Source organism: Corylus avellana, chromosome 5, assembly GCF_965113065.1.
Source record: "Corylus avellana chromosome 5, dhCorAvel1.hap1.2, whole genome shotgun sequence".
NCBI classification, from domain to species: domain Eukaryota; kingdom Viridiplantae; phylum Streptophyta; class Magnoliopsida; order Fagales; family Betulaceae; genus Corylus; species Corylus avellana.
In genome coordinates this window covers 21,553,674-21,565,358 of record NC_142494.1, presented here as the reverse complement: position 1 = coordinate 21,565,358, position 11,685 = coordinate 21,553,674, and the positions used below count along the sequence as shown (strand labels likewise).

Here is an 11,685-nt window from a genome sequence, read left to right as displayed (position 1 = left end):
TGGATCCAAAGTGCAAGTATGTCATTTGCGGGTTGAGTTTTACCTTGGATTTGTTGATCCTGAGAAGATTTTAATATTGTTAATGCATTACTATCTTAAAAACGATTTAAAAAAATTGAAATGCAAATATCATGGCATTCAGTTGAAGATCGAGCATAATAAAATACAAATTTACTGAAACAAAAGGCAAGCAAATGTAAGAATATCGATCGCATTGAATTACACCCCAACTTCCTCCGGTGCATGAGAAGGGAACACCACATTGTCATAGACAAGGCCTGCAGCTGCAGCACCAATCAAGGGTCCAACCCAGTACACTGCTTGATTCTTGAAACTGCCGGCGGTGACAGCCGATCCAAAGGCGCACGCCGGATTCATTGATCCGCCGGAGAAGGGCCCTGCTGCCAACACATTGGCTCCTGCTATGAACCCAATTACTAGGGGTCCAATGGCTCCCAGTGTGCCACGCCTGGTGTCTCCAGCAGCATAAACAGTGTAGACTAAAGCAAACGTTAGGATACATTCCATCAAGGATGCTCCAAATCCAGTCATTTCTTCAGCAATAGTGTAGGTTGGAACATGCTGCACAACTCATAATATTATTTTACAAAAACTTCTCACATTTTTATGCCAAACAACTCTATTCAATTCCACCCAATACACAACATAAAATTTTCTAGTTTCGTAAATCATGCAAGCAAGGGTTCACGTGTCGGGTTTGTGTCGTGTTGATGCATAATTAATATAAGACTATATAAGTCAACCATAATCCTATCCATTTAATTTAACATGTTAGACCTTTCAACCCTAATTTGCTAATTTTGTATTGGGGTTCATATCAACAATTGTCAACAAAAAATGTTGCGTGTCGAGTTAGGGTTGTATTGACTATTGAAGTATGAGTATAAGACTATATAAATCAACCCTAACTTGACTCATTTATTCAAACTCTTCAATCATAACTCATTAATTTCGTGTTAGTATTATGTCAAATTTGCTAATCGTGTCAAAAATTATCAACAATTCATTATGTTTTTCATGAAAATAACGTACAAAGGAACCAAAAAGTGAAATTATCTGAAGTTGCTTTTCATCTTGTCAAATATATTAATATATATAAGACTATTAATGTAAGAGGTTTCTTTTACCTGTCCAACAACGGTCATCTTCAAGAGAAGGCTAGCCATAATAGAGGCCAGCATCTGAGAAACCCAGTAAAACAAAGCGGTTGGGACACTAATGTGACCTCCGACCGCCATTCCAAAAGTGACAGCCGGATTCACATGCCCGCCGGAGATGTTCGCCGCAACATACACGGCCGACGACAATGCAAAGGCGTTGGTGACGGCAACCACGACCAAACTGGATGCGTTGGAGGAAACATCAGGCATCAACTTCCCTACCACATTACAAAAATCCAACAACGACCACTTAACAAAACAAATAAAAATCCCATTTTTGTTATGAATATTAAGAAGACTCACGCGATGACATGGCGGAACCCACAACCGCAAAGACGTAGAAGAATGTGGAGAGAAACTCCGCGAGATATGATCGAAGGGCATTGGGGGTGACAGAGTGTTGGAATCGGACGGCTAGCATTGTTGGACCCATTTTTTTTTTTTTTTTTGCATTGAATAAGAATACGAAGAACTTGATTTCAGAGTGAGAAAAAATTTGCATCAAACAAGTTTGATGATATATAATGCGTAGTTGGGGCAGTTCCAGACTTTGAAGGAGGGGTTCGGTTGCAACGACGTTTCACGAAGGCTTTGGAATTCAAACATTAACCGCTATGCCACGTAGCGCGGGATTTGGTTTATACGGTTGTATTTTCTCTCTGCACAATCGTCCGGGTTCGGGTAAGTAAATGGTAACACATGAAAACCCACCCAGGCCCACTAACCAAGCCCACCCTGCCAAAATATAATTTCACACCTTCTTAGTTTTTACCCTCTTCTTTATTATAAAACAAAGGGAAATTGCTCCAAAATTACAGATGTGAGTTTTGCGTAGACTAAATAAAAATGTGTCAAAGCATCTTCAGCAATTAGGTAATTAGGTAAAAGAGCAATATTAGCTACATTTAAACATTATTATTCTTTTTTTCAGCTCCAACAGATTAGCTCTAGAAGAGCTATTCTAACTTTTTTACTACAATAATAACAATATCAAGCTATTCACTATAGCACTATGTTCATATTTTTTAATTTGTTTTCTCTCTCTTCTCTCTCGCTCTCCCTCTTCCTCTTCCTCATCGAGGCATTCTTGGTTTTCTGGACAAACCCACACAATAACCCCTCCTCTCATATTTCCTTCTAGTATCAAATCGTTCTTCCTCACTTACACCCCATGAGACTGACCCAATTCCTCAAGACCAAGCTTTTGATTTTCTCATGTTTGTTGCATTAGCTTTTGATTCCACATGGTTTGCGAGCAAGAGAGCTGTCCATTGCTGAGAAAGCACATAAGCCATGCCCAGCATGAGCACCAAAACAAACAAAAGATTTGAAATCCAGCTTATAGCTTCAAATTAACCACACCTAAAATCATCCGAAATCCAAACAAAAAATTTCCCAACATGAGCACCAAAACCCACCGTTGCAGATGGGGTTTAGATCCACCATAGGTCCATAGGTCAATCGTATCAAATTTTTCTTTCTTCTAGTATCAAATTCTTCTTCTGTGGCAGCGTTGTTTAAACTCCAAAATTGAAAGTTTTCTTGGGTTGTGGTGGTGTGGAGGGAGACAGAGGAGAGGGAAGAAATAATTGCAGAGGTTGGCCATGGGGGATTTGGGTTGAGGCAGAACGAGAAGGAGTGAGAGAGAGAGAGAGAGAAAAGTGAAAAAAAAATTAAAAAGATTAAATAATAATATTTAAAGAAAAGTAGAGAATGAAATAAAGAAGCTATTGGAGTTTATATAGAAAAATGAGTAGGTAAAATATAGAATAGTGGTTTTTCACTGGTAAAATATCTAATGCTGCTAGAGATGCTTTGACGTCATATGTATCTAGAGAACATTAACCATTCACTTTAAAAAATAAAAAAAATTCAACCATGCCACATAAACCATTATGCCAAAACATTAAAGGAAATAAAGGGGTAGATATGGGTGGTGGGTGATGGATCTCCAACCCCCACCACCACTCTCTGCGTCCTCCATCTGCATAAAGGGGTTGGAGATCCGCCCCTCTATATGCCCTCCACCTCTCGATAAGGGGGTGATGGGAAGTGGAGATCCATCTTACAAAGGAGGAGGGCACATAGAGGGTGGAGATAGGGGTGAAGTTTTAGTCCCCATCATTTCTCTATGCAGGGGTACTGGAAGGTGTAGAAGGTAGTGGTATGGGTGGATTACCACCCCATAGGGAACTGCCCTTGTCCTTGGGGAACAGAAGTCCTCCAAAAAAAAATTAAAAAAATCTTTAAAATTTTCCCTAAATTTTATGTTTTTTACAAGTTCCATTTTCCAAAATTAATTTTGTACCTTTAAAGATCTCCATTTTTTAGTTTTGTCATACTCATCTCAAATCCTGGTTTCCTCCTTAATTGTCACCCTCTTTCCTCAGTCTTTACCGCTCATCTTCTCTTTTCTTTTCTTTTTTAATCTATAAAAAGAGTATGTGATACCTTTTTATGGGATTTGCATGGAAAACGCGAACACCAAAACTTAAATATGTAATTGACAAAATTAGAAATTCAATTCCTCATTCATCATCATGGGGTCAATTTTCATAAAAGAGTAATATTATGTTTTAAGTTTTTTTTTTTTTTTTTTTTAAGTAACTGATATGAAAAGTCACTTAAAATATATTATGTCAACCAATATAAAATGTGTGAAGAGTAACATTACTTAAACAATTTTGCTATATTATACTCTCATCACATTCCCACTATACTAAAATGATATGCTAGGACTTATTAGCATTTGTGTGTGTGTGTGTTTTTTTTTTTTTAATAATAACTAATTTATAGATATTGTCACCTAGTGGATGAGATAGGATGGAGTGTAGTATGTAACATTTTTTTTACTCATCTAGAATAATATATTATTGACACTCATTTATTACGCTCATTTAACGTACTAATATAGAAAATTGTTTGTAAACTACATATCAACCGATATCAAGTGGTGCGAAAAAGTATCCACCACAATAGGGACCGATTTATTTCTTCTAAATCAGTTTGGAAGAAATCTCTTCCAATTTATTATAATAAGTGCCAAGTGTCATTTCTCGCATGAAATTTAGGCTAACCACTTTAACTGATTTTGTATTTATCCCAAAAAAAAAAATAAATAAATAAAAATAAAAATTAGAAGGGGTCAGCTTCCTTGACTAGCTAGAGCGTATAGGCACTTAATAGCTTCGCTTAAACCAGTCCCACCGAGAAAAAAACCGTTCCCTTTCTCACCACTTCAGTGCTCCGTGAGGCCTCAATATCGAGCGAATCGACTGCCAAACAAGCCGGCTGCAGATCTCAGTCAAATTTCTAGCTACAACCCACAGGTAACCGTGAAAGCAAAATGTGATAAACTTAGTGCTTAATATTTTTATTTTCTTTCACTTTCTTTAAGTTTCTCTGCAACCGAACAAAGGTGGATGTCTATATAATTCTTTTAGGTGGAAGCTCCAACAGTTGGTTGTAGGTGTAGCTTGTTTTCTTTGAATCTTTTTATTTAATTTGTTTCATTTTCACATTGTAGTATATTTAATTGGCCTTATTTTTGCGTGAATTTCTTCTCAATGTTCTGTTGAAATTGCACATGTATAAGTCCGACTCGGGTCGAATTAAGCAAGCCCATAAAAATCGTGAATAAAGATTGAGGGTTCACGGAGGCTGCATTTGTTTCAGTCTTGAATCCGAATTCTGATTCCTACCCTCAAATTCAATATATAACTCAAGATCTTATATTCTTGTTATTTTCTCTTTCGAGATGCCTCTTTGTAATCAACAAATGTAGTCAACAAATGTAACTTTTCATGCTAAGTCCTATGGCCTTCTCCTTTTTGTTGCTTCCTACTTACAGACTACTTATACTAAAATCAGTGTGGTTTCCTATTTCCTAGGCACCTTTGAATAGAGTTATGTGAATGTGAATGGTCTTATTGATATGGTTTATATTTGAATTCCTTAGAGTGAGGTTCGTCGAGCACGTATTCCATCTTTCTGTTGCCTAATTAATTTATGGCCTGTACTATTTGTTACTCCTAAGAAGAGAAGTTGGCTCATTTATGTTTTCAACTTTGATATGGATTCTTCTGCATATGGAGTCTAATGTTTTAGAATGATGTCCTTTAGAGATGTAAACAATTCATCCTTTAGAACCGATGATAAGGGATCCGGCTTCTATGTTGTACTTAAACTATATCACATCTGCTATAAAAAAGGGTTCATATTGTTTTGGGTTAAACTTGTGGTTTTACTACACTTAAAACTTATGAAGCATAAGCCTAGACTTGACGTCGTTTAAGTCTCTTTCAACCCCTACCCCCTTCACACAGATCATGGTTCATCTCGTTTTGGGTACGTACATGATATTGTACAGCATCAATGGCAAGCGCTTCCTAATAACCAGTCCCTTCGTCCTCACCCTCTCATCTCTCTTTAGTTCATGAACCACCAGGTCCATCTCTTCCTCCCACATATCACCGTAGCTGTGCACGAATTTGTTGGTGAAAAACGACAGTGTCATGATGTGGCGCATCTTCTGTCAATGATCGCCATAGACTGTGAACACCATGTCCTGTCCATTGCCAGTGAATATATCGAAGACAACGTTACATGGGAAGGATTCAAACTCAACACCCTGTGTGTGGAGGACTCGGCTGGCGAGCTCGGGGTTGGACACCAAGTCACACCATGGCTAATTTTTTGAAGCCAAGCTTGAGGAAGAACAAGGGGCCGTAGGTTTGAGCCATGGTGGCCAAAAGGCCGTAGTTTAGGTGCTAATTTTAAATCCAAGACTACCTCTTCTTTGGCATCCGAAGCTTCTTCAATCGCCTCTCGTCCAAGGTTGTTATCGACGAGTTTGACTGCCTCGTCAGCAACCAAATGAAAGGCCACGGAGATTTACTTGGGCAGCAAAATCTCACCCAACACGCACAAACTCAAGGTCAGCAAGTCCGAGAAAGAACACAACTTTACAATCACCATGGAAAGCGACAAAGAGATCTCGGACGTCTATAATGGGGTTAAGTTCAACTGGGTGTGCCGCCTTGTTGAGTCCAAGAACTTCCACAACCCTTGCGACATCAACTCCATGCAGCGTGCTGGGGTTCGATCCTTCGAGCTTAGTTTCTACAAGAAGCACGAGGGCATGGTGTTGAACTCTTATTTGCAGCCAGATTCCAAAAGATTGGAATGGAGAGAGGGCTTGGAGGGAGGGTGGTGGAAGGGCCGGAGGTGGAGTGGAAGTAGTAGACAATAAGGGGAAGTAGAGGGAGTTTGGCTGAGAGAAGGGATTGTGGAGAAGAAGAAGTTGGCAACTGAACAGGAATACTGTGATAAGGGTGTAAAAAGATGGCTCTTGCAACGACATGAGCCATGATCTGTGTATGAAGGTGGTAGGGGTTGAAAGAGACTTAAACAGCGTCACGTCTAGGCTTATGCTTCATAAGTTTTAAGTGTAGCAAATCGGCGAGGTTAACCTAAAAAAATCTGGATTCTGGACCCTTCAATTTTTTTACAACAGATGTGTTGTAGTTTTAACTACAGGACAGAAGCCAAATCCCGTGATAAGAATTGTAGCCCTTATAAGTTGACTAACAGGAACTTCTGATTCACTTTCAGATGTCTAATAACAATAATGATGTGGAGAATTTAAGATTTGGTGCCAGCCAAAAAGGTCCAGAAGCTCCTACTCCATCTGGTGAAATCCAAACAAACTGGTACGGTGTCCTACTCCAGCAAGCCTCAGTCTATGGTATAGCAGCTGGTTACTGCCTATCTGCATCTTTGCTTTCCATCATCAACAAATGGGCGGTCATGAAATTTCCTTATCCCGGGGCATTAACTGCTTTACAGTACTTCACAAGCACAGCTGGGGTCCTCATTTGTGGATGGCTTAATTTCATTGAGCGTGACAGGCTTGACCTTTTAACCATGTGGCGCTTCCTGCCTGCAGCAATTATATTCTACCTTTCTCTTTTCACCAACAGTGAGCTCCTTCTTCATGCCAATGTTGACACATTCATTGTCTTTCGTTCAGTAGTTCCCATATTTGTTGCAATAGGAGAGACCCTCTTCTTGCGCCAGCCATGGCCGTCAATTAGAACATGGATCTCACTTGTCACTATCTTTGGAGGGAGTGTGCTTTATGTGCTAACAGATTACCAGTTCACAGTCATGGCTTATAGCTGGGCTCTAGCTTACCTGGTAAGCATGTCCATAGATTTCGTTTACATAAAGCATGTAGTCATGACCATCGGTTTGAATACATGGGGTCTCGTATTGTACAACAATCTTGAGGCTCTCCTACTGTTTCCTTTGGAGCTGCTTATAATGGGTGAATTGAAGAAGATAAAGGATGAAATCACGGATGAGTCAGATTGGTACTCTTTCCAGGTGGTTTTGCCAGTAGGGTTATCATGTTTGCTTGGTTTATCAATCTCTTTCTTTGGGTTTTCTTGCCGGAGGGCAATTTCTGCAACCGGGTTTACTGTTCTTGGTATAGTGAACAAACTATTAACGGTTGTGATTAATTTGGTCATTTGGGACAATCATTCGACATTTGTGGGAACAATGGGGCTTTTGATTTGTATGTTTGGCGGGGTTATGTATCAGCAGTCTACAAGCAAAAAGCCTAAAGATGCACAAGAAGTAAATGCACAGGAGACTGACGGGGAACAACAAAAGTTGCTTGAAATGCAATGCAACTCAGAAAGTAACGGTAATCAGTAGGCAGTTATTGAATCAGAAGTAGGGAGATGAAAAGGCTTATGTGTAAATTTCATTTATTAGGTCCAAAGGATTGGCAAATTCTTGAGGGTGGCAACTTGTCATCTGATCGACCTTGAAGGTTCATTTCTGAAAGAATACTACTGTCAGAATGCAGGTTAAGGATAGGTTCAGACATGACTGACTGGGTTGAATTGGCTCTTTTCCTACTCATTTTCATCTATAATGGAACTTATTCTTTCAGCGGACCTGTTTGGCACAACCAATTTGAATATCTGGTCGGATGTAATACTTGCATTCTTTTCATTGTAATCCCAGTGGTATTGCCTTTGATTTTGATATTAAGGCATTCTAGAATGCATCCATCAGATAGAGTGAACATGGTTCAATTTAGTGATTGCTAAAATTCTCATGGATCTTAAAATCCAATTTTATAGGACGTTAATCAACATCGTTGTTTTATTCTTATCAAAACTGGTCTCTCTTCATAATTTCAGACTTGTAATTCGCAATCTCTTTGCTGTCACCTTGGACTTGATTTTTTTGTTACTCAAGTCCCTCTCCAGTCTCCATGTAGGTTTGTCATGAAAGGGCATTCCAGTAGAGCCCAAGGATAAACACATACATGCATGGCAGGCTCAATAAGCCAGCCGTTGGTCGAGTCCAGTTAATTTTCAACATGTTGTTAGTTATTGTACGTGGGGATAAAGACTAGTAAACATGCGTCATGGGTCAGCAGTTGCTGATTGGTACTTGTGTCGTGGTTCAGTAAACTGTCGTTTTGGTCTTTTTTTTTTTTAATTAGTCAATGAAGAGTTATATTTTCTAGTTATTTGATACTCTTTTGCTACTTTCAGAGCACTGCGGTTCCATTATGGACCAAGAAACTCCTAATTTGCAGCTCGTTGAATCAATGGCTGACGTTAAAGAAACTCAAGAAAGTCAACAGAAGGCTATCCAAGAATTCAATCAACAGACATCCACACCCCACATCCACTTGGAGTTTCCCAAATTCAATGGGGCGGATCCCACTGGGTGGATTTACAGAGCGCAACAGTTCTTCCAATACTACCAAACTCCTCTCCATGATCGGTTCCTCATCTCCTCCATTTACATGGAAGGAAGAGCTTTAGCTTGGTATATGTGCATAGAGAATTCGAAAGAATTAACCAGCTGGGAGGCCTTTACCAGAGCCTTGGAAACTAGGTTCGACCCTTCTCCTTATTATGATCCAGTGGAAGCCCTCTTGAAGCTCAGACAAACCTCCACAGTTGAAGATTTCCAATCCCGCTTCGAACTCCATGCCATCAGGACAAAGGGTTTACCAGAGACGTTTAAGCTCGCTTGTTATCTAAATGGGCTTAGAGAAGACATCAGATATACTGTGAAGATGTGCAAACCCACCACAGTTTCCTCTGCTTTTGCACTGGCCCGTATGCAAGAAGAGAATATACTGGGCAGCCGACGCAGAATTGAGGGGAAAGCAGCAGGAAACACAACCAACCATGCTGCTGTTGGCGTTGGCAAGAATTCTTCGTTTCCTGTTCAGAGGATTTCACCAACTCAGATGAAGGAGCGGAGAGACAGGGGGCTGTGTTATAGTTGTGACAAGAAGTGGTCCCCTGCTCACGTTTGCAAAGCACCAACATTGTACCTGATGGAAGTAGTGGAACTGGGAAATCAGGAGGAAGAAAATGATCAATGGAGGACAGAGACGAATGTCGATTGAATTCTTTCCCGGTTGTGGATGAAGCTTGTTTTCTTTGACTCTTTTATTTCGTTGTAATTCCACGTTTATGTAGACTTCTAATTCTCCATCTCTTGAGTGTCACCTTAGGATTTGATTCATTTGTTACTTGGCTGTTGCTAAATCTACCTAATTCTCTGTTTCCTTTGCCATATTCGTATACAGAACCACAGAATGAATAAATTCAGAACCTTTGCTATAATACCATATTAAATTAGCAAATCCTATTATGCAAACTCTGATGAGTTATTCTAAGAACGAAAACAGCTCTGCACGTAAATTTAACATGCAGGACTGAAGTATTCGCTAAATTAGACAAAATAAATAAAAAAATATTATGCATTACTGGTAAGTTTCAGTAACACAGGAGACTTGGTTGGTCGGACCACGGTCTTGAACAGAAGAAAGGAGAGATTGCCAACGGAGAAATATACAAATCCACCCGAGGAGTGAGTCACGAAAGATCCAAAACTCTTCCCAGCAATGCAGTGCCATGCCAGACCATACACTGCATCAAATTCCTACAATAAAAAAAATTAAATAATCAACAGGAATAAAGAATTCATTGCTCCTTTTGTTTAATGTGATTTGGAGAAAAAAAGATAATTATGTGTATAGTGTAGTCCGCTTTAATTTTTGAGTAATACTACACTCCGAACTTATTTATCAAACTTATATTATACTCGCTAATGTGTTTTAAGCGACTTAAATTTTTATTTTTTTGAAATAATTGATGTTAAGATACTTAAAAAAATAAAATAATTGGCAGATGTAAAACACTTCTCAATAAATAATTTCCAAAGAAGAAATATATATATATATATATATATATATATATAAACGTCCTTAAAAATTTCTCAATAAATGAATAAAAGCTAAGCCAAACAGATTCAACTATTCAAAAATTAAAAACTTTAAGTAACACATTTCTTGAAGAGTTTGCCGCAAGATTCAATAGACATACCTTCTTGAGGCACATGGCAAGGCGCGTTGGACTGGGCTTCTCGTCGGGATTAGCGTCGAGGAGTGCTCTGGTGTACCGGAAGGCACGCTCTTGCATCAAAGGAGGCATCTCGGCCGATCTCAGCCGGACGTTCAAATCAACGGCTATGGCTGCCAGCCTCACCTCGTTGGATGGAGCCAATGCTAGTGGTGGCAAAGCCCACTTGCGCCGTGGTGGTGGGTGTAGCACCTCCTTTCCCTTATTCTTTGGCATCTTTGCCACTGTCCCTCGTCTTCTTCTTTCATCCTCTGCCTCTGGCCTCTCCATTTGTGTGTGCGCGCGTGTGAGAGAGAGAGAGAAGAGAAGAGAAGGAAGTGGGAATTAGAAATGTTTGAACTTTGACTGGATGGGTGACGCGCGTGTGTTGTTTGTCTGTGTGCGAGTGTTTTGGTACGTTTGAGAGACATGTCACATGTGACAAGAAAAGGGTGTAGTCTGTTTCCGAGAGTTCTGTTTTGGAAAACAAGACTGAATCTGAACCGTCCAAATAACTAGAGGTTACAGCAGATTGCTGTGAATTTTTTACACTGCATCGAAGCCAGATCCCACTGAAAGCTCTCCAGCTAAAAATTAGGGGATGCCCCTCTGATTTGACATATTTAAATAGGGAAAAGGCCTCAAAAAGTTTCTGCAAAAGGTATGATTGAAAAGAGAAAAAAGATTAAAGAACCAACTGACACACCCAGTACTCGTATCGCATGAAAACCAAATGGATTCGGCTTACCTCACCTAGATTAATGAAAAATGTTTGATTTTTATTTATTTATTTATATTTTGTCCATATCCTACAAGAAATTGTAAATGGGCAAATTCATCTGAATTTTACAGATTTAATGATAAATAAAATAAACAAGAGATATATAAGAAAATGACACTAAATATTTTTCAGATTTAATACCTGTATGCAATACAAAGATAATTACTATTTACTAGGGACAAGTAACTACTATCAGTACTGTGGATTCTTATCAGCTGGGGTAACAGGCAAGGGAAACAAGGTAGCTTTTTTAGATTTTGGGGTGCTTGTAATATTG

General features: G+C 39.3%; 3 protein-coding genes and 1 pseudogene across 3 annotated transcripts; 2 read left to right on the top strand and 2 right to left on the bottom strand.

The window, feature by feature from the left end:
* Positions 1-143: 143 nt before the first annotated feature.
* TIP5;1 (tonoplast intrinsic protein 5;1) lies at positions 144-1,614 on the bottom strand. Its single transcript, XM_059596667.2, has 3 exons — positions 1,485-1,614; positions 1,149-1,399; positions 144-582 (listed from the first exon to the last, which is right to left on the bottom strand). Exons 1-3 carry the CDS (start codon positions 1,612-1,614, stop codon positions 220-222), a joined length of 744 nt encoding a protein of 247 aa, XP_059452650.2. The 3' UTR covers positions 144-219.
* Positions 1,615-5,289: 3,675 nt separating this feature from the next.
* LOC132181192 (GDP-mannose transporter GONST3-like) lies at positions 5,290-7,934 on the top strand (annotated as a pseudogene).
* An 841-nt stretch (positions 7,935-8,775) lies between these two features.
* Positions 8,776-9,733, top strand: LOC148585917 (uncharacterized). Its single transcript, XM_088516455.1, has one exon. The coding sequence runs from the start codon at positions 8,776-8,778 to the stop codon at positions 9,628-9,630; it is 855 nt and encodes a 284-aa protein (XP_088372581.1). The 3' UTR covers positions 9,631-9,733.
* A 122-nt stretch (positions 9,734-9,855) lies between these two features.
* On the bottom strand, positions 9,856-11,445 carry LOC132181195 (dynein light chain 1, cytoplasmic). The gene is made up of 2 exons (XM_059594307.2): positions 10,613-11,445; positions 9,856-10,169 (listed from the first exon to the last, which is right to left on the bottom strand). The coding sequence occupies exons 1-2, from the start codon at positions 10,916-10,918 to the stop codon at positions 9,984-9,986; spliced, it is 492 nt and encodes a 163-aa protein (XP_059450290.2). The 5' UTR covers positions 10,919-11,445; the 3' UTR covers positions 9,856-9,983.
* Positions 11,446-11,685: the final 240 nt, after the last annotated feature.